We start from the raw sequence: 23,884 nt of genomic DNA on the forward strand, positions 1-23,884 counted from the left end.
TTATTCTGTTTAATAGTTTTTGTACAGGTAAGCATGGGTGATGAGATAGTACACGCATCAAGCCTTCTTCAATAACTTCGCCTGGGAGAAATTCAGAGACCAGTACAAAAACCATCATTCCTCCCATCAGCCCATGTCCATAACCCTCTGTACTCAGGACACACGCACAGGGATCTTGCAGCACCAGACACTGGAATCTAGGGAAGTCACTGGCTGTTGGAAAGTGGGACTTATAAGCCGTATGACTAGAAAGAGCCAGCCCTTGCGTTAATGTGTTCAGAGCTGTGGTCCTGTGACTTGGCCTTCCAGATCTCTTGCTGAGAACACCAGTAAACCTTTGTAGTTCAGGAAATGCCTTCTACTTCCTCATGATAATTACCAATGGTATTCAGTTTCCCTCCCAGTATTAGTGAAAGTCTTCTTTATGTGGCCCATCTATACCTAGTTTTAATTTGTATTCCCTGATTGCTAAAATGACATTGATCATCATAATGCTTAGGTAAACCTGTGCATTATCTACTTTTATGAATCGCGTGTTTATATTCTTTATCCAGTGTCTGAGGTTTTTATTTTGCAGACTTTACTAATCATATTTTTATATATGTTGCATAGTTTCTGCCTTTTGTTGCTGTTTTATGATACATTATACTATAAAGCAGTTTCTTTTTCTATGAGGAATAGTTTCCTACATATTTTGATAGCTTTTGAGTTTTGAATTTTCTTTAGGAAAGTTCTAACCAAGAAAACAAATGTTTTCTGCTATCTTTTTTATAATTTGGTTTCCCTATGTTAAACATTTACAATCAAAATGGCATTTACTTTGGTAAGGTGTATGACAGCCTTTTGTTGTAGTCAAGCAGTGGACTTACCACCTATCATATGATCCTCCATCTCATAATGGAAAGTAGGTCTTTACCCCTACACTTGAGACCCTTCATTCTGTTCTGTTCTGCTCACATACGTGGTTCATCACTGCAGGTGACATGTGTTCATTTGCTGAATATTGTCAACAGTATGTTCCTTTTAGATAAAAGAGTCTGAAGTTCTGTGTTCTTGTAGATTTTAGCCAATTTTAAATGTAAATACACAAATATTCAGTAGTCTAAAATTATCATATTCTTTCCTTATGGGTCCTTAGCAAGAACATAAGTTGGTAAAGGAATATCTATCATAGTCTGTCTCACATGTTTTGTGAAACAATCCTGAGCTTATGTATAGGATCACACTCTTACAACCCTGCAGTGATTGGAACTTTATGTGAAACTCTTCCAGTCTTAGTCTTTTTATTTTTATTTTTTGCCCAGGAAATGTATATATGTAAATAGAACTGATTTTAAAAATATGGTAAGATTTTCATTTTGATTTATGTAAAGATTTTCCTTGAGTTATTTCTTATCATTTTGGATTAATATTACAAAGAATGAAGAACCTCCTTTTTACTGAGTTTTTTATAATATAGACTTACCTTATAGTTTTATATACTTGTTTCCATTGCCTCAGTTTAACTATAGAGTAATTCTTTTCATAGATATGAGTTCACAAAGTACTGAACAGGCAGAAAAGAAAGTTGTATATCTTCTCAATTAACGTAGCAAATCTGCTCTGTCATATGTACTCCTGTGCACAGTGTAATATCAGGGCACTCTGTTTTATTCAAATGAGTTGAAACTGCTTTTTACATATAGCAGGAATATTGCTGATAATGATTCAGACACTCGAACTGTACTGTTCTGCACTTAATAGAAAGACTGATAGTAGTAGTAATTTTTTTAAAAAAGAAAAGGAAAAAACATACCCACCATATTATCCAAACACGTTTAATGTCGTTGACCTTCGTCCTCATGACAGCTACACCAGGTATGCCTACTGTTCCCATTGAGAACAGCAACAGCACAACAGTGTGCTAAATAAAAGTGTATTTCTTTAATAGGAGTCCCAGAATTTTTACTTCAGTTCACGCTGTGAGTTTCTAGAAGGAAAATCCAATGTGCAGTGTTGCCTTAACATTCCTGAATATGCATCTTCCCAACTTTGGTATTTACAGTTAAGTTAGTTCCTCTTAACATGTCTTGACATCATCAGAAATAGAATTCATTGGTGAAGAGTTTTATAGGACTCTCTGTAGATCTTTATAGTACGTTTTGCTATACTTAAAATTTTTTTTAACTTGCATAATTTTATAATATTGGTCGATATTGACTTTGTGATTTCAGCCTTCATTATACTTTGTATATAGCATATATCTGAATAAAAGGCAGTTTTACCCCTTAATTTATGTTTCAGGAAGAGGGACATAACCTATATACTAATGCTGAATTTTACTCTAAATTAACTTTACAAACAGTAGAATACATTGTAGAGTAATTGGTCATTATGAGGAGTTTTTACGTACTCCTGGAGGACGAGAGGAAAAGACAACTGTCGTCAGGTAATGGGATTGGACATGTGTGGCTGCAGATAGAATTTCCAGTGACAGCATCATTTTTGGATCCAGAATAGCTGGATCTCAAACTGAGTTGATGGTAATATGTTGTAGAAAACTCTTAGAAGATCCCAACAGTAACCCTCATGTATATAAGTAGTTCGAAGCATCATTTGACAAATATAAGTTGGAAAACCAGTATTTCCAATGTAGTGTATTATTTTAAAATAGTAGTTGTTTCCATTCCAAGCTTTCTGAGGAATCTCCACACTGCTTTCCAGAGTGGTTGCACTAATTTGCAACCCCACCAGCAATGTATGAGTGTTCCTTTTTCACCACATCCTCGCCAACACCTATTGTTGCTTGTATTCTTGATAATCGCCATTCTAATTGGGGTGAGATGAAATCTTAGGGTGGTTTTGATTTGCATTTCCCTTATTACTAGGGTTGTTGAACATTTTTTCATATATCTGGTGATTACTTGTACATCTTCTTCTGTGAAGTGTCTGTTCATTTCCTTAGCCCATTTGTTGATTGGATTATTTGTATTCTTCGTGTAGAGTTTTTTGAGTTCTTTATAGATTCTGGAAATTAGCGCTCTATCTGAGGTATGGTTGGCAAAGATATTCTCCCACTCTGTAGGCTCTCTCTTCACATTTCTGATAGTTTCCTTTGCTGAGAGAAAGCTTTTTAGTTTGAATCTATCCCAGTTGTTTATTCTTGCTTTTATTTCTTGTGCTATGGGAGTCCTGTTAAGGAAATCTGATCCTGAGCCAACAAGTTGAAGATTTGGACCTACTTTTTCTTCTATAAGATGCAGGGTCTCTGGTCTGATTCCGAGGTCCTTGATCCATTTTGAGTTGAGTTTTGACTCCTTGGCCTATACCCAAAGGACTTAAAATCAGCATACTACAGAGATACAGCCACATCAATGTTCATTGCTGCTCAATTCACCATAGCCAGATTGTGGAACCAACCTAGATGCCCTTCAGTTGATGAATGGATAAAGAAACTGTGGCATATTTATACAATGGAATATTACTCCGCAATGAAGAATGATAAAATTATGGCATTTGTAGGCAAATGGTCGAAATTGGAGAATATCATGCTAAGTGAGATAAGCCAATCTCAAAAAACTAAAGGACAAATGATCTCGCTGATAAGCGGATGAGGACATATAATGGGGGGTGGAGGGGCTAGCATTAGGTTTAGGGTTAGGTTTAGAGTTAGGCTAAGGAGAGCAGTAAGAATGAAGGAAAGAAGGACTGTGTAGAGGGAAAAGAGGGGTGGGAGGGGTGGGAGGGGTGGGAGGGGTGGGGGAGGGGAAAAGTAGTTCGAAGCATCATTTGACAAATATAAGTTGGAAAACCAGTATTTCCAATGTAGTGTATTTTAAAATAGTAGTTGTTTCCATTCCAAGCTTTCTGAGGAATCTCCACACTGCTTTCCAGAGTGGTTGCACTAATTTGCAACCCCACCAGCAATGTATGAGTGTTCCTTTTTCACCACATCCTCGCCAACACCTATTGTTGCTTGTATTCTTGATAATCGCCATTCTAATTGGGGTGAGATGAAATCTTAGGGTGGTTTTGATTTGCATTTCCCTTATTACTAGGGTTGTTGAACATTTTTTCATATATCTGGTGATTACTTGTACATCTTCTTCTGTGAAGTGTCTGTTCATTTCCTTAGCCCATTTGTTGATTGGATTATTTGTATTCTTCGTGTAGAGTTTTTTGAGTTCTTTATAGATTCTGGAAATTAGCGCTCTATCTGAGGTATGGTTGGCAAAGATATTCTCCCACTCTGTAGGCTCTCTCTTCACATTTCTGATAGTTTCCTTTGCTGAGAGAAAGCTTTTTAGTTTGAATCTATCCCAGTTGTTTATTCTTGCTTTTATTTCTTGTGCTATGGGAGTCCTGTTAAGGAAATCTGATCCTGAGCCAACAAGTTGAAGATTTGGACCTACTTTTTCTTCTATAAGATGCAGGGTCTCTGGTCTGATTCCGAGGTCCTTGATCCATTTTGAGTTGAGTTTTGACTCCTTGGCCTATACCCAAAGGACTTAAAATCAGCATACTACAGAGATACAGCCACATCAATGTTCATTGCTGCTCAATTCACCATAGCCAGATTGTGGAACCAACCTAGATGCCCTTCAGTTGATGAATGGATAAAGAAACTGTGGCATATTTATACAATGGAATATTACTCCGCAATGAAGAATGATAAAATTATGGCATTTGTAGGCAAATGGTCGAAATTGGAGAATATCATGCTAAGTGAGATAAGCCAATCTCAAAAAACTAAAGGACAAATGATCTCGCTGATAAGCGGATGAGGACATATAATGGGGGGTGGGAGGGGCTAGCATTAGGTTTAGGGTTAGGTTTAGAGTTAGGCTAAGGAGAGCAGTAAGAATGAAGGAAAGAAGGACTGTGTAGAGGGAAAAGAGGGGTGGGAGGGGTGGGAGGGGTGGGAGGGGTGGGGGGGAGGGGAAAAATATAATAAACATCATTACCCTATGTAAACGTAAAAAAAATAAGTAAATAAAAAAAAAAAAAAGAAAACAAAAATAAAATAGTAGTTGATTTTAAATATATATATATATATTCAAATTAACAAACTTGAATATTGTATAGATATTTGCCTCCTTATATTTCATAGATTCAAGCTGACTCTCCCTGCACTCCATCCCACCCCACATTTTTTGAATACTTTCTTTAGAATAATTTAGATTAATTTTGTATTTGGAAGCATATTATGTTTAGGTTTCTACTGTACTTAAGTGCATGTGACCTACATTCATTTACCTCTCTTTTAGTTAAGTGTGTGTGTATTTTTTAGTACCAGGAATTGAACCCAGTAGTGCTTAATCATTGAGCTGCATCTCCAGCCCTTTTCAATTTTTATTTTGAGACAGGGCCTCATCAAATTGCTGAGGCTGGCTTTGATCTTGGGATACTCCTGCTTCAGCCTCCCAAGTTGTTGGGATCATGAATGTGCCACCATGCCTGACTGCTTTTGTAATTTTTTGAGCAGTTATGTCATATCTGTCTGGAATTTAATGTGACGCTTTTCAGTATATCAGAGAAAAATCTAACTCACTACTGCAGTGCCATTCATTGACTTTCATATTTAACCCCCTGAAATTAGTTGCCACTCTCTTTCTTAATTCCACCTCTTACTTAATAATAATAATTTTATAGGTATAATAATTTTCAAAAATGCAGTGGTTCACTTAAAAAAAATCTTTTTTTGTTTACCTTTAGCTATATGCTTAGTCACACATCGTTCTAAGTTTTTTTAGTGCTGGAATTGAACCTAGGGGCACTCTACTACTGAGCTAACTTCCCAGCCTATTTTGTATTTTATTTTGAGCCAGGGTCTTGCTAAGTTATCCAGGCTTGCTTTCAACTTGAGATCCTCCTGCCTCGACCCCCTTAGTCACTGGAATTACATGCCTGTGCCACCATGACAACCTGTTTATCAGATTCTCCATATCCATTGTTTTTTTACCTATCTCATAAAATTCATGGGGTTTGTGTTGTTTTTTAGAACTAGCCTTTTCTGTGTATTATAGAAAAGGGTTGAGTGCACACCCCCCAAAACAATTAGCCTTTTTACTCAATTCTATTTTTAGTTCTTCCAGCCACAACTTCAGTTATACTCCTGCTATTGCATTTAAGAATCTTTAAGACTTTGTAAATCACACTGGAGTAGTAGATGCTACACCATTCAGAGATGTTGAGATATCACTAGATGCTCTCAAGGTGGTCCTCCCCCGCAAAAAAACCACCTAGGAGATAGGAATTCTTTCCTTTGGGGGAGCATAGGAAAGGTAGAACAACGGAATGGAAGGAGACTGAACAAAATGGAAATGATGGGTTACTTAACAGGAGAAAGCTCTTGGGCAGATGCTGATTTCAGGACTGGCATAATACCCTCCCAGACCCTGCCTGGGATGCCAAGACAGTTGTTAAACTTACAAAAGAGGGAGAGGGAGGAGGCACGCAAGAAAGGAAGGAAGGGAATTGGGGTGGTGGGAATTCATATTTACTCATGGCATCTGTGTGCCAGGACTCACCTAGGAACTTATCTTGTGATGTCTGTGCCACTTTATCTCTCTGCCTTTTCATTTCTTTATCAATAAGATAATGTTATTAATGCATATTAATAAATACATCAGTTAGTTACCTGATTGTATCGTAGTGATGCTAGTTTATTGGCCCCCTCTCCCAAAGTGCTGTGTTAAGTACAGATTTTTGCCACACAAACCAATGACCACAATCCTGTAAGTACCACCCTGATGGCTTCAGTTGGGCAGTTGTGATCTGGAAGAAAAAGGAGCAATGTTGATGATGAACTGGACCAGACATGACCCCCTTGTAACCCAGTAATGGTAGTAGATTAGTGGGTGAATTGACAGACCAGCAGAAGAGAATAGAAAGTCCAGATGTAGCTTGAAGTTATTCAGAATATACATAAGATGAGAATTCAAGTTGTTGGGGCAAAGTGGACTTTAATAAATGGTGTTAATAGAACTGGGTAGCAGTCTGAACCCACACTTAACATACTATACTGTTGGTCAATTTGGAAACCACTGTAGCATTTAACGTGACATAATGCACCTGTATACAGCTTCTAGAACCAAATGTGGGACGATCTTTCTTAGTCTCCAAGGAAGTAAGTCATAAAAGATGAACAAAATAAAAAACCTTCTTTTCACAAGATACCATTAACAAAGTCCAAATAAAACATGAAACTAAGGAAAAAATCTTTGCAACTTCTATCATAGGCAAAGAGCTGATCTCCTTAATCCATAAGAGAATGACTGATAACTCTGTAGAAAAAAACAAAAATATGAATGAGCACACAGAGAATGTATGAATTCTTGATATTTGAAAAGATACTTCATTATAAAAGAAATGCAGATTAAAACTTAAAAATTTAAACTCCAGGGAGATATTTTTTACCACATTGACAAAAATTCAAATGTTTCATGACATTCTTCATTGGCAAAAGTTGTGCCGAAACGGGCTCTCTAGAACATAAGTAGTACCAGTGTGGACTGTGGATTACTCCTCAGGAGGGCATTTTGGCAGAATCTATCAACGTTGCAAAAGCGTGTGCCCATTGACATTTGAAGCCATTCCGTGTTAGCATCATGAGATCCTCTTGGTGTCCTGAGGCCTGGAAAGTGTTCTCCAAAATCACTTGTTGCAAACTTCCATATGCCAGTAAAGGGTCAGGAACCACCTCAGTGTCCATCAGTGGAGGATCAGTGATGTGAGATCTGTCTGCATCCATGCTGAAATTCATGCACTGTTAAGAGCAGAGTCGGCTATGGTGGGAGTGAGGTGGGGAGGGAATCTATGCCCCTCACTTTTGGAGGGGAGGACCCCCATGCTGTATTGGTAGATTTGAAAAACCAGGTGCTGGCTTTTATTATACCCACAAACTATTATAAGAGGAATGAGGAAAAAATTATCCACATTATACTTGTGGCCTGAAAATGTAGTTTTTGATGATGCTCCCCAAAGGTTGATGAGATGTTATGAATCGTGCCTATCAGATTCGTGGGTGGGTGGTCTGAAGGAGAATGGGGACAGTGGTGACAGGGAGATTTCTGCCATATCCCTTATTTTACTCTCTGATGTTTAAAACATGCCAGTGTATGTTTGTTCGACAACTTCAGTGGTGTTGGTTTTTAATATCCAAAACAAAAGCTGAAAGAATAAAAAGCCAAAATAAAAACCAGAAGAGGAAAAAATAATCAGTAGAATTTTTTTAAAGCTTCCTTTTTAGGTTCAGTAACAAACTTAGGCCTTTGTGTTAAAACCGAGAGTTCGTGTGTAATACTGACTAATTGTTTTACAGAGTTCTGGAAGCACTATCGTGTTTCCTTTATTGTTTTCACATATATCACCTTGGAACAGAATTTAATTTTTTTTTAATTCCCTTTATCATGTCTTATTTTCAGAAGCCCTCAAATTAATAGCTCCCCATCCTAGATCATTTTGCTAATTGATCACCCTGTGCTTTCAGTATTCATGTGCAAGTTGTCTCAAGATTTCCAACAGGTCATATTCCAAAATTTAATTTGAAATTCTCTCTTAACTTTGGATGCTGTTTATATAAAAATGGGGCCTGCAGGTTCTGGCCCTAGCAAGTCCTGTAAGGATCCCTTAGCTAGGGAGGGAAGCTGAAGCCTCTGCTGAGGCATCCTTCTTTCCCCACTGTCTGTGCTCACCAGTCAGAGTGGCAAGAGCATTCAGCCTGCTGGGTGTTCCTCAGCTGCTTTTTCCTCAGCTGGAGGCCATCCTGGGTCTGTAAAGTAGAGTGGAGTCCAGAAAGGGCAGGGGCAGAGCTCAGCATTTTGACAAGCTGTTCAAGTTAACAAGCTTATCTCTGTGTTGATACCCACCTTCTGCTTTCTGCCAGTCCAGGCAGTGGGAGCTGCCTGCCTTTCCCCTCATTGCTTCACACTAGCCTTTAAGACTGTGGGGTGGAGAAAGGGGGTGATGTGGAGGCCATGAACAGCTTTCTGAATTCCTGTGCGAAATCTTCATTTATAGACTACTTTTAGTATTTTGATAGTTTAAAACTGTTAACCTTAGTTTATAGTTAAGGAAGGTGAGTCTCGGAGGACTGAAGCAATCACTGCAGATGGCAGAGCCCTTACATGGCAGGGCTGGAATTCACTTACTGAAAATGGACCCCAGGCCATCTGACTATATCCTAGAGTCTTCCCTGAACCACAGCTGTCTGCTGGTAGGAGTGGTAGAGTGGGGTGGGGGGCATCCTGTCATGGGTTAGGAAATAGGATTGGAGGACCCATTCCAAATCCCCAGGGCAACTGCCTGGGTCTCTCCTGCTTCACATTCTCTTTCATTCGAGAGCTTTCTCCAGGAGCTCTCTTCCTAGTTCCTTTCAGACAGCCTGTATCATCAGTTTTCCCTAGCACTCCTCTACTTAAAGCATGCCCAGAACTATTGGTGTGTTTCTGTAATACATATTTCTCATAAATTAGCTTAACAGAGGTATACCACACCTCCCTGACAGGTCATCATCAAGTTACATGTAGCTGGGGATAGGACTATGCCTCTTGGCTTGTAACAGGAGCTCCAGGTGGCAGGGGAAGGTGGGTCACAGGGGTCTCTCTCCTGGGCAGTGCTGGGCCCAGAAGCATCATCCAGATCAGGAACAGAGAGCATCCTGGCTATACCCCTCTGTCCTCCAGGTCACCCGCTTCATGGTGCTTAGGAGGGAAAGATTCACAGGACACATTCTACATGTGTGCGGGCTCTGTGGTGCTGGTAGGGCTGCATGCAGCACTGGTTGCAGAAAGCGGGGACACCTGTTTTCTGATCATTACTGCTGACTACACATTGGGAAAAACTGAAAGTCGAGTAACGGAACCGAACAATTGCTGTCGCTCCCTTTGTGGAGACAGATGGGACAGGAGCCTCTTCTCTATGCTGGAACCTTTGCTCTCTGAACATGTGGTCCTTTGGTACTGGTGGCAGGAGGGAGGGTGACACACAGGAAGCACAGGAGTTCTTTGTTCTAATTTGAGACAGTGCACATATCTTTCAGTTAACCTCCTGAAATTGCAAAATTTTGTGGGGTTCAGTATACTCCCTGAGCTGTGCAACCATCACCAGAAGCAATTTTAGATGTTTATTATCCTAAAAAGGAAATCCATACATATTATTAGTTATGCTCCATTTCCCCAAAATGCATCCTTTTTCTTCTTTTCTGCATGTATTTGTTATGTATATGCATATGTCTAAAATATACAATTTTACATATACATACACACATCTGTATATGCATAAATATTTATGGATACAGTGGTCCTAAATACCTTTTAAAATCTCAAGTTCCAGACCACTTCTTTTTAATTTTATTTTGTGTTTTAAATTTTAAATAAAGCTTCTTACTCATTTTAATCCTTTTCTCCCTTCTCATCAGTTGGTTTTCAGGACATTATAGATACCCCCTAAATTCTATACACAGCTTACTTACCTCAGTAATACTCTCTTGATGGTCAGATTCCACATGCTGTTTAGGTGCTAAAAAATGTTGGCTTTTATTTGTCCAAGAAACCCATCTTAAAACAAAGTATTCGGTTTTCAAAGTCATTTCTTTCTTCCTCCAGTGAATGTTTCTATCACTTAACTGTTCTCCATTTAGATATGCATCATATGTTGAAATGTGTTTATTTCAGCAATTTGATTTCTTCATTTGAAAGTGATTGTCTTTGATGATACATAATGCCTAGCATTTTACATAAGGAATTAATATTGGTGGCACCAAAGACTCTACAGTCCTGATAAATAGTAGTGATTCAGTACAGTAGTACCTTGGTGTTCCTGCGCCCCAGTGTCAGGCAACGATGATGAATTTAGGGGGTGTCTGTAGTGCTGTGAGGACAAGCTGGAGAACTGCAGAGGTAAAGATGTCATTTGGCACTTCACCCGGCTCGTTGGAGAATTCAGCTCTTCCTTTCACTATCACAAAGGTGACCTTTGTGTCATCTCACCTCCAGGCGTTGTCCTTTGTTACTTCTGTCAGCGCGACTGAGAGCTGTGACTCCAGGACGCACCTATGTTGTCGAGGCTCCTGATCCCGTGCTGTCCTTAGGGTGGGCCAGGATCTTGGCCGTGCAGCCACTGTGAGGAAGGTCACTGTGGGGCCCTTGAGAGCATGCTGGCCTTGGAAACAGAAAACCTACGTTCAGACTCCACTTTAACCTCCTGGTAGATGCAACCTTTCCAAATCAGCTCATCCTTTTGATACCTACTGGTGTCTCCATAAAATGACTTCTCCAGTCTTGACCTCAGAGGTTCATGTGGTGCCTCACAGTCACCAGGCGACTGGCAGCTTGTGGCCCACTGTGGTACATAAATGTTTTTTTCTTCTTACAGGGACTGTTAATTAGTAGTAGAGGACTTACATTCAAAGCAGGTTTTGTAATCAGTAGTAATAAAAAAAGCTGTGTATTCATATATCAATTGTCTTTCAGCTATTTAGTCTTAAGTTCTAAGAGATCTTTTAACACCCAATTTGCTAGAACATTTTGCAGAGCAAGCTGAAAAGAGCTGGGAAAATCAGTCATTCCAGTTCTTTTTCCTCTTCTCTTCTTCCTCTTACCCTAAAAATATACTTATTTGTATGAAAATTATTAAAGTATATTTGGAAAATAAAGAGAAGCAGCTATTGCAGCATAGCTGCGTTAACTTTTTTTTTACCTTTTTAGTGAATTATATGTAATAGTAGGGTTAATTTTGACATTCCCAAATGCATATAGTTTTCTCCACTTCAATCCCCAGCCCTACTCTCTTTCCTCCCCTGATTCCCTTTTTCTATTCTGTTGATCTTCCTTCTATTAATTTATTTATAATTGATGCATTATAGTTACATATAAGATGATTTGTTGAGGTATATTCACACATGTGCCTAGTATAACTCAGTCACATTCATTCCCCAGTTCTTCCCTCCGGCTTCTTCTCTATTGATCCTTCTGTTTTTGTAAGATCTCTTTTTAAAAATTCATTTTTCCCCTTTAACTTCTCCATATGAGGGACAACATTTGACCCCTGATCTTCTGACTTATTTTACTTAACGAACATTCTCCAGTTCAGTTCATTTACCAGTGAATACCATAATTTCTTTCTTCTTTATGACTGAGTAGAACTCCGTTATGTATAAATACTGCAGTTTCTTTATCTATCCCTCTATTGATGGGCAGTTAAGCTGGTTCTGTAACTTGGCTTTTGTGGATTGTGCTGCTATAAACTTTAGTATGCATGCATCACTGTAGTATGCTGATGTTAGTTATTTTGGATAAATACCAAGAAATAGGATAACTGGGTCACGTGGTGGTTCCATACTTAGTCCAGCAGCATTTCTCCCTTCCAACTGCCTTGGAGCTTTATACAGAAGCACCTTGCTTGACAAAACCTCATTGGTGATGATGGTACTTTTCTTCCATACCCCTCCTAAGAGGTAGGAAGCATGTTCTTGGGGATGAGCACACACCTTCACTGCCCTCAAGTGGCACCAGAATAATTTGATATTAAAATAATATAACCTATGATTTCATCTTTCCTGTCAACATAGTAATGATTGCTAAAGTAAAAGACCAACTTAGGAATTGGCATCAGGATTCTAAAAACTACCAGCTTCATAGGATTGATGTATTTATTATACATGAATTATTATATAGGTGCAACACATAGAATATTACACATCATATAAAGAGACTACATCATGTTTGTGATATACTGTTATTGATTTGACCCTAATTCAGTTTACTCTTTGTTCTCACTTGTAATTTAACTTACTTTTCTTTCTTACTCCATAGGTCAAACTGTGCTGAAAATATTCGTAAACACATTTTACATACTGGCAAACATGAAGGAGTCAAGATGTACAACTGCCCCAAATGTGATTATGGGACAAATGTCCCCGTGGAATTCCGGAACCACTTGAAAGAACAACATCCTGATATTGAGAATCCTGACCTCGCATATTTGCATGCTGGTAAGGACAGAAACTATTAAAATACTTTGTATTTAACAGGATTTCACTTAGTTGATCATAGTAGTTGCGGTGCTGTTTGTACTTTACTGTGATCTATTTTAATGAAGTAGAGTGTGATGGTGTCTGCCTTGAGATCTGTACAAAAGTACACCTGGTATTATACCACTTGACTGAAAACAGCCCCTTTCCACTGGATTTCATCACAGAAACAAATCTGTCGAAATAATCATCCTAGGATAACAAAGCAAATAACTGCAAATATTTGAAACATAGTGGAGCTAAAATGAGAGTTGTTTAAGCTTTGTATTTTAACTAATTGGTAAAACTTAGTTTTTTTCAAAAAATGTTTGTGATTTAGAATTATTACCTATCCCTATACACCTTCGTTTTCCAGTGAAAACCTGGAAAGGAGAAGAATGTGACTGAGGAGGAAGCATCTCATGGGGTAACAGAATGCTGCTCACTTCCCAGAAGTGGAGGCAGACTGTCACCCAGGTTTTGAGGGTGTGCTGGTCATGGCAGTGGCTGCCAGGCTTGTCTTGGATTATAGATCAGATACTGCAGAAGGCATCACGCCCACAGGGTAAAGCTGATCTGTTCCTGTCACCCAGCTTTTTGTTTAATTAGCAAGGTTCCTTTAATCTTGAGTGCTTATGTGAACAGTGTAATGATGATCATGGGCACGGGGTCCTGTTTGAAGCAGTGTTTGACCCTGGCGTCAGCTTAAAGCAGTATCCCAAGATGGAGCCCAACAGCACTGCCTGTCCGTGCTGCCACTGCTCGTGGGTCTGTTGGAAGCAGACAGCTGGGTGCAGTTGGAGCCTTCTGACCTCTGCTTCTCCCATGTTGGCTTCACAACCTCAGACAGACCGACCCAATAGAGCCTCGGGTTTGTCAGGTGTAAGTCTTTGTGAGAGGAATACTTATCAGGGCCACTGTGAGAATTTTAAGACAATGTTGTGGAGCCTTGCACACTGGACACCTCTTGCTAGCGGGGTACAATGTCAGCAGGGTCCTCAGGAGGGCTGGTGAGGGTGAGGATCCGAATACTTGCGTGTGAATGTTCAGGCAAGTCCCAGCAAAAATACAAAATTGTTTTCAAAATATTTCAACAGTGTTTGTGATATGATGCCTACATTAAAGGAAATAGAACTTGGCGAGTAATTTAAGTTGGAATAATCTTATTGTTAATACCTTTGGTGATGTATAGATTAGAATGCAATTATTCGTTTGCTACTGGTGTGTTCCTTAAGATTTTTCAAGTGACCTTGAACTCGACTGACTTAAATAATCGTAGTATGTCTCATTTCACAGTCTCTTGTATGTAGCCCTGTTTTTGTAAAACAAAAGGAGATGTCTCTGCTCCTTCCTTTTGGCAAGGTTGTCACTGGGTTTTGAACTAGATATTTTTTCAGCTTTAGTTTACACAGATAAAATCAAGTTGGAGTATATCGGCCGTCAGCACTGTGGGTCCTTGGTAAGTACGTGAATACGTGAGCATGACAGCACAGATGCCGGAGGCACAGCCTGAGGAGGGCACTTCAGAATACCCAGGCAAGGTGAACTGTGGTGCCTGGGTTCTCGGCAGCACCCCCTCCAGGTAGGGCTGCTCCACCTGCATCACACGTGCAAGACTGCCATCTTTCTCCCACTTCCATTCCCCTAAGGACACATGACTGACAGGTTGTCTTAAATAAAGTATCTCTGACTTTTAAAATAAACAAATGCCAAAGTAAGAGGCAGGATGGTGGCAGAAGGTGGCCATGTGTCCCTTCTGTGTTTTGCACAGGAAGGGTAAACTGCTGTGCTCACAGGACCCCTGCTGTGGTGATGGTGAGCGCTGCTTGGTGACGTGCTTTGAGGAATCATTAGCTATGAAAAGTAAGTTTTAAGTGAGTTCCTACTTCCCCGTGTATGCCTTGGTAATGAGTGCTTAGTTCTGGTTTTCTCTTTAAACTTTGTACTTCTGGTGGGGACATTTTTTGAGACGGAGTGTCATTCCTAAGCATCGTCACAAGAGGAGCTCCTGGAACATGTGGATCTGTTGAGATGTCTGACCTCCCTGTGCTGGCAAACGTGCTCTTAGTTATATTTTTGCTCTGGTAATATGACTTCTTAAGAGAAAACTTTAAAAACATGAAGTTTTTGACCTTGGCATTCTTAATCATCTGTGGTGCATTTCAAGATAATATTGGAATGGAATTGCCACCACTGTTCCTGAGGTGTTTTTTGGTGGCACCAGGTGGCAGCTGAGCATCTCCTGGAGGGAGCTGGTGTTCAGTGTCCTCAAGTGGCAGGAAGCCTGAGGGTGGTTGGTGGCCAGTCCTGGAGGACAGTCTTAGCTGCATTCTCTAGCACCTAAAGTATCAACAGGCTGAGAATTTTGTAACCCAAAGCCCAGTGAAGCATATCATGCAATTAAAGATTAGGTTTAAAACTTCCATAAGTACCCCACCTCCTCAAATCACTTTCTTTTCTTTTTTTCTTTTCTCAGTATTGTGGATTGAACTTGGGGCCTCATATGTGCAAGGCTAGACAGGTGCTCTACCACTGAGCTGCACCCCCAGCCCTCTTTATTTTGTTTTGAGACAGAGTTTGCTCAGTTGCACTAGCTGACCTGGAACTTGCATCCTCCTGCTTCAGCCGCTGAGTACTGGGATGAGAGATGTGCATCACCATGCACAGCAGAGTCACTCTCGTCTACCAAGCCATTCCATGTATGGTAGACATGTACAAGTCCATGAGATGGAAAACATGACAACAACAAAGACTGCAGAGAGTGACTTGGGTGTTTAAAACTTTAATTGAGATCATATTTGGGAAATATACCTATTAAAATAGGCATTTTATTTTTGTTTGAGAGCACTTCTGCAGAAAGAGGTTTTTTGTGCTGTTCTCTACACTGGTGTGCAGCTGCATTATGGAGTTGATATATTATACGCAAATTCCACAAAATTCGAGTTTCCTGGAGACCAATTCAGGTCCCTGCCATGCCACTTTGTTGAGGTTGGGTATCTTTAGATAACTCTATGCTTCAGATTTTAGGTTTTATACATTCAGAAACATGTGTGCTCTCATACCACGAGAAATGTGTGTGTGTGTGTGTGTGTGTGTGTGTGTGTGTGTGTACCCTTAGAATTAGGAAATGTCCCTTGATATCTGTGCAATACCTCTTGTCATGATTCTACTGTTTCTTACTAGTACACCAAGTCAGCTTCCCTATAAGCAGTATCTAGTTGGCATTTTGTTTTTATCTGCTGGGACAATGTTAATCTTTTACATGAAATACTGTCTTTTTCTTATTTATACTTAATGTAATTATTGATATATTCATCATAGTCAAAATCCAAAGCTACCCAAATGTACATTAAGTAGAATATGTAAAGATTGTACATTCACATAGTGGAATACTTAAATTGGTAAGAATGAATGAACTGTAACTAGATGCAACAGTGTAACATAGATATCCAGTCACATCACTGGATGAACTAAGCCAGAATCCCAGGAACCCATTTCGTATAATTCCATTTATATTAATAGAAATATAGTCAGAATTTATCTGTGGTCTTAAACATCAGGGTAAGTTCTTACTTGTGGGTATCATCACTGGAATAAGGCCAAGTGGTACTAGTCACATTCTGCTTCTTAATCCCTTTGTCAGGACACAGTTATGTTCAGTTTGAGAAAATTCATCAAACTTCTAGGAGCTGTGCACTTATCTGTGTATACTTTTTTAAAACATCCCCCTCCAGTTTTCTGACAAGGTTCATTTATGTCCACTCTAGATCTAATATGATGAGTACTTATCCTCACATTAATCCCCACAAAACTGATATTACATTAAGAAGGGCATAGTTCTCTTCTTATATATTACTGTTTTTGTGTGTGTGTGTAATCATTTTACCTCAAGAATTATCTTGATTTGATATCTGCCATTTTTGCAACTATATTTCTGCTGCCTCTCTTATCCATGAATAAGCTTTTTATTCACTACACCATGAAAGAGAATTGAATATGTGTGTGTTTGCCGTCTCAGTGGCCTTCAGTCTGACTTCACTCACAGTTCTCCCCAGTAGTTGTATCACAGAATGGAAAGGCAGTGACAGCAGGGCAGGCCAAAGCGGGGCTCAGGGAAGCCTGCCAAGTCACCAGAGGTTGGACTGAGAGGATCAGTGTTTTTTCCAAGTGAAAGACTTGTGCTTCTGCCTTTGCAGCTCAGACCCTTTTGCCATTGACGTATTGCTCCTGGCTCATGGGTAGGTTCCCTCCAGAACTCCCAGGGTCATGTGACCTTTCCCAGAGTGTGATCACTGCTCAAGACTACGTGGTCGATTTAGTTATCTCATATTTCTGAGAAGCTGAGACTTTAAATGTAGTAAATGACTTTTCTAACAGTAATGATCAAGTGGTGTTTCTGCAGGAGAAATTAAGCATTAAATGATGACATGGTATTTTTCTTAATTTCCTTTATTTTTCTACTGTCATACTTTTGTATCATTTAAATTAATTTCATTTTCATTGGTTCTTGTATATATTAAGACTTACTCATTGAAAAACATATTTGATTATTACCCATACAGAGTGATAGCACATAAATCTGTCATGCTTTCCTCACAAATTGGGATTTTCCTATTCTTCTCTAAGATAACCAGTTTTTGTATTCTCTCTTAATGTGTTTTATCTGTATTCCATAGCATTTGCTTCTTACCCAGTTAGAAGAACAAGAACATGAAGTTTGACTCTTATCAAATCCCCATATCCTTTTTTTCTCCCTAATGATAACTAATTCAGTACCATTTAAACTATACTTGATTCCTTAATTCTATTCAAGTTTATACTTAGGCAGGTTGAATTTCATATTCTACATCTGAACCCATTTGCTTAACCTGTCACAGTTAAGGTTAAATAGCTATAGCCTCTTGCCTTAACCATTCCCTCTTAGCTGGCTGTATTTTCAGGTTTCCTATGGTAAAAGGTCGCCTTCTTCACTGGTGTTCTCCTTTGTAGGTCCTGTAGAATGCAGTCTTTCCCAGATTCTTCTTGGCCTCTGTTTCCAACCCTGCTGCTTTATCTCCTTTGTTAGCTGGGTGTGCTGACACATGTCATGACATCCTGTACAATAATTCATTTTATGAAAAGGTCCAAAAATTTCTGGAAAGCCTGACAGGTTCTCTTTGGTTCTCCCTTACATGAACCAATTATTACTTCAACCTAAAAAGGAACAATTTTTTCTGACAAGATTGCCTTTGGTAAATCTATGCTGACTCACCCCTATTAAGTTGTACTTCCCCAAATGTATCATTAAGCTCATCCATAAGTATCATCTCACATTTATTTCCTAATATAGATGTTAGACATACAGGTCTATAATTTTCAGCCTCTCCCTCTCTTTTTAACCTTCAGACTGGATTCCGTGTTTTCCAGTCTCCTGATTCTTTACCCCTAACAAAAGACTTCCTAAAATAATTAACAGTCCAACCAGTGTCACCCAAGACAGCATCCCTGGGCTAATTTACTGTTTTTCTTAACTACTGCTAAGTCTTTGGACCTCTCACTGTGGCGTCTCCTGCTGTGGTATTGTCCTCGTTGTCCCTCACAGCCTGGTGAGTGGTCATTTCACCAACTGGTCTTCCTCTCCTGCCTGTTGGGGTCCCTACATTTAGAATGAACCATCCTTGAAGTTGGTGGGTGACTAATGGCAGAGCAGTGTTCTTATCAGTCTACCTTTCCTAGATACCTAGATGCAGCTCTTATCTAGGAAAATCTCATTGGTGGATGTTTATTAGTAAATACATTAAGCGTTCCTCATTTATTAAATAATGTTCTAGAATAGTTTTTTCAATACTTTCTAATGATACATCCTTAAGTCTTCTTACATTTAATCTGCTCGAATACATTGCAACTTTCCTTTACTAAAAAGTGGAACAAACCTTTTACCTGCTTGACCCTGTGTAATCAGGTTAGAGAAATGAGTGCTGCAGTCTTTCTGAGCCACCCTCTGGCCCCCTTCCCTCAGCAGCCTTGCAGAGAGGGACCCTGACTATTCTGGAGTTCTGAATGCTCACTCCGTTCTGAGTGGCTTCTTCTTAAGTGGCTAGGAGTAGTGCTGAAGTACCATGTTTTCCGCTCCATCACATTTGACCTTTCCAGTTAATAAGAAAGAAAGAGGAAGGGTGATCATAGCACCATGCTTCCCCTTGGGCCCTTAAATCTTCAAAACAAATCTCTTTCAGAGGTGTTATTCTCCATTTGATGATTTTAAAAATGGATCTTCAAGTGGTTAAGTTGCCTAACAATACATAACCAGTGTCTGTGAATTAAATTCATGACTTTTTTCAAGAATTCTAATATATAAACCACTATCAGTAGATTATTGAAATCCTTATGAGGGAAGCCTTAAAAATTGGAACTTTTTAAATTTCCCATGAACTGATTAATTACATGTGTTAGCAGGTAAAATTATATAACTTTTAAAACTCCAGGATAAATATTTTCTCAGACGTAACCAGCTGACGAGTCCAGAGCCAACCACGTGGATGGTAGACAGGGAGGCACGTATGCTGGATATGGGTGTGGACTTTATCACCACTGGTCATGTGACTCTGAGCAAGTCTCTCTCCAGGCTGTTTCTTTTCTAAACTGCAAAGTGACTAACAGGGTTTTGCTTCTCTTTGCAAGTATGGTTCAAATAAAGTCAGAGTACACAATTAAAATGCAGCTCCTGTTCGTAACCCCTAGCGAAATTGGCTGAAAATCATGGAAACCCACTCAGTTAATCATTTTAATGAGTCTCAGGCCCCTGGGTCACTCAGACTCATCCCATAACTACAAGATTTTTTTTAAAAGTTTTAAAGTGTTACTTAATTAAAGCCAAATCCAAATCCTCTTCTCATCTGTGTCATCCAAAGCCTTCAGGAAACTCTCTTTAGTTCTTCTGGTCTCACTGCTGCAAGGTGACACAGGCACATCGCCCTGCAGTCGCCTCATCCACAGGTGAAATGGGACCTTTACAGGACCAGCATTTGTAGCACTCATGAACTAGTTTCTGAAAGTTAAAATAGTTTAAGTAAAAAAGGAAACAAAATTGTGATGTTATCGCCCTGACAATTTCATTTATCAAAATTTTAAGGAAAAGTTTATTTTGAAAAGTTATCGTAGAGCAATGTAATCTTGTCAGGTAATTGGTGTAGTTCTTGCTTTTTTATACCCCTTTCATCTACTGTTTAATTTGATATGACTTTTTTTATTTTAAAAATTTATATACCTTCACACATGTCTTTTGACCCCAACTTAAAAGCCTTTTTAAATGAGCAAAACACAGTAGGTATTGACAAGCCCTATTGTTAATGCTGGGTACCAGATTGTTGTTTTAGTTGAAGCCATTTAATGAAGAATAACATCACAAGGTTTTCAAATTATGAGGAAAATTTAGACATATTGTTTAGTTATCTTTGAAATTTTAAGTACATTAAGTAATATGTTATAACTCTTGAAATTTCATTTATTTCTATTTTCAGTAAGTGAAATTATCCTTATAAAGTTTTCTTTTCTTTTCATATTTTTAAAGTAATCTTAAACTTACAGAAAAGTTGCAAAAATAATAGATTCTCCTAAATCCTTCATCAAACTCCCCCAGAAGTTGACATCATGTAACCACAGTACAGTTCTGAAAACCAGAGAAGTTAGCATTGGTAGAGTACTATTTCTTACTCTGTATTCTTTATTCATAGTTCACCAGTTCCTCTACTCACACCCTTTTTCTTTTCCAGAATCCAACCCGGGGCCAACATTCCCTTTGGTTGTCATGTCTTACTGGTCTTCTCCAGAATGTGACAGTTTTGCAATCTTTCGGGACCTTTATACTTTTAAAGACTATGGGTGAGTTATTTTATAGAATGCCCCTTAACTTGGGGTAAGCTAGTATTTATCATGATTAGGTTGAGGCTCTGCAAGAGGACCCCAGAAGGGGTATGCATTGTGTCAGGGGCATGCTGTGACTGCAGACAGTAACCTGCCCCAGAGTAATCAGGTGAGGTCTCCTGATCCTCCTCTCTGCGCTTCAGTCTGTCTTCCCATTTTAGTGCTTAGCTGAGGGAGATACTTGTAAATCATACAAATAGGCTTTTTCTCCTCAACTGTTTGCCCACTAATTTTGACATTCATTAGTAGTTCCTGTCTGAAATAGATATGTAGTATCCATATACTAACTTTTCTCTTTACTTCCTTCTTTCTACTTTTAATAATTGAAGTTCTATAAGGAACATCTGCCCCTTCTCTTCCAGTAATTTATTTGTTCTGCTTATTTCAGCATGAACTTACTTGATAATAATCACCAGGTTTGGCCACTGTGTACTCTTTCAGGTGGGCTCCTGTCCCCTTTGATGTGTATCCTCCCTTTATCAGTGTCTCTGTACTTTGTGCCACTATGACATACTCTATGTTTATCTTTCGTTTTCCCTGCCCTGATCCTGAAGTCAACCACTTCTTGAAGGAGCCCTGGTTCCTTTGATTTGAGACTGGTATTCATAAACCAAAGTTACCTACACTTCGCATCCACACTGCTTCTGTGTGCCTCTGCTTCCAGGCCTGCTCACACATACAGTATTGAATGCATGTATGAATACAAAACCCCAGCATGCCTGTGAATGTACGTGGTTAGGAATTTTTGTGACCTTGAATTAAACAATGGTTTTCTTTCTTTTTTTATTTTTTAAATTTTTTAGCAGAGGGTGGGGGATATGACATACCAAAAATACAGACTCCCCACCCCCCAAAAAAATACAGATGAATTGAACTTCATCAAAGTTAAAATCTTTCATGCTTCTAAGAGACCATTAAGAAGATAAAAGGAGGGGCTGGGGTTATAGCTCAGTGGTAGAGCGCTTGCCTAACGTGTGAGGCACTGGATTTGATCCTCAGCACCACATAAAATAATAAATTTAAAAATAACAAAAGTATTGTGTCCATCTACAACTAAAATAAATAAAGAAGGTAAAAGGAAAAACCAATAAAATAAGAGAAAATATTTACAACTCTACCTCATAAGGGCCTATAGCCAGAATATAGAAGGCACTCAACAGTGACAAGGCAGATAACCTCCGTAAAAGTGGGCAAAGGATCCAAGAGCCATTTCCCCAAAGAAGATTTACAGATGGCCAGTAAACAGATAGAAATATGCTCAGCATCATTAACATCATTACTCATTAGGAAAATGCAAATCAAAACCAAAATGAAATGCCACATCTAGGTCGTTTGTTCCTTTTGGCAATTATGAATAGAGATGCTGTAAACATTCACATGTAGGTTTCTGTGTAAATGTAAGTTACCTAGAAATGAGACACTAATGTTCTAAGAGAGCTGCCCAACTGTCTCCCTGGTGTCTGTACGTGCAGCACCACCAGCAGTGCTGGGCAGCCCCATGGCACCACATCTTCACCAGCACCTGGCACTGCAGGTTCATGTTCTGGGCCTTTTTTTTTTTTTTTTTTGCCAGCTGTAGATGGACACAACGCCTTTATTCTATTTATTTATTTTTTATGTGAATTGAACCCAGTGCCTCACACGTACTAGGCAAATGCTCTACCACTGAGCCATAACTCCAGCCTCTACTACTGAACCACACTAGCCCCTGAGTCATTATTTTGGGGGTTGAGGGACCCCTCATGTCTCTGATTTATTTCTGACTGATCACTAATGTTAAAGAGCATTAAGTCACATCCTATTCACAGTCTGGATATGTCTTCAATGAAGTGTGTTTCTTTTCTATGTTTTTAACACAGGACCTTTGTCAGGAATATGATTTGCAGTTATTTTCTAACTTTTTTCTTCTGAAAAGTTGATGCTTTTACATTTTACACTTAGGTCTATGATCCATTTTGAGTTGGATTTTGTTCAGCATGAGGTATGAGTCAAGGTTCTTTATTCTGCAGATAGGTGTCTTTGTTGAGCAACATTTGTTACAGATGGCCAGTAACTCTTCCTCCTCCATTGGATTATGTTTGCATTTTTGTTAAAAATAAGTCAGCATTTCTTCAGGTGTAAGTCTTTACTATCACCATAGAAATTTCTAAAAGTAATCATACATGAATTATAAATTTTATCCTTAAAATTTCACAGTTGGATGCATGCATTTCCCTTCCACTCATGTATCCCACCTCTTCATTATTCTGTGATCTTAATTTTAATTGGTCACTGTCTTTTCCTTCTCTTAAGTGAATGTCTGACTGAGGGGAGCTTCTATGCCATTCACAAAATCCAATGGACAAATAAAATGAAATCTATAAATTATGCTATGAATATAGTGTCCTGTGAGATTATTATTATTTAATTCTTTATAAGAATAAGAAATGCATAAGAAAATGTTTGATTTTTGCTCATGATAAGATTCTTCTTAGGTGAACTTTGCCATCATTACAAATAGTACTCACCTGTTTCACACTGTTGATTGCTGTGTCGTCATTCATCACGTAATGTGGATGTGTTCTGAGAAATGTGTTGTTAGGCAATTTTGTCATTGTGTGAACATAGAGCATAGTTACACCAGCCTGGATAGTATAGCCTATAGCATACTTAGGTTATATGGTACCTATCTGTAAACCTGTAAATGAATATGCACACACACAAGTACATATATATGATGTGGCCTATTGTGTTTACAACCATGATGAACCAAGTAACATGAGATTAAATCAAGCACAAGAGAAACACTGCAATCAAGAGAGTATTTTACATCTTGTGCAGTGGAATCATACAGTTGTCTTTTGTGACTGGCTTATCTCATGTAGCATAACGTCCTCAAGGCTCATCTATGTCGTGGCATGTGCCAGAGTTTCCTTTCTCTTTACGACTGAGTCACATGTATTTCATCACAGCTTTTAAAAATTACAGAAGCAGAAACAATTGCTCTCATCT

The 23,884-nt window shown here is 38.9% G+C and overlaps 1 protein-coding gene across 1 annotated transcript in view; it reads left to right on the plus strand.

The window, feature by feature from the left end:
- The window catches only part of Znf407 (zinc finger protein 407), a 430,584-nt gene that overhangs the window by 289,190 nt on the left and 117,510 nt on the right, over positions 1-23,884 (plus strand). Inside the window, 1 exon segment of the mRNA XM_047526899.1 lies at positions 12,795-12,973. Within this exon segment, the coding sequence (XP_047382855.1) occupies positions 12,795-12,973 (179 nt within the window).

The sequence above is a fragment of the Sciurus carolinensis genome, chromosome 15 (assembly GCF_902686445.1).
Source record: "Sciurus carolinensis chromosome 15, mSciCar1.2, whole genome shotgun sequence".
NCBI classification, from domain to species: domain Eukaryota; kingdom Metazoa; phylum Chordata; class Mammalia; order Rodentia; family Sciuridae; genus Sciurus; species Sciurus carolinensis.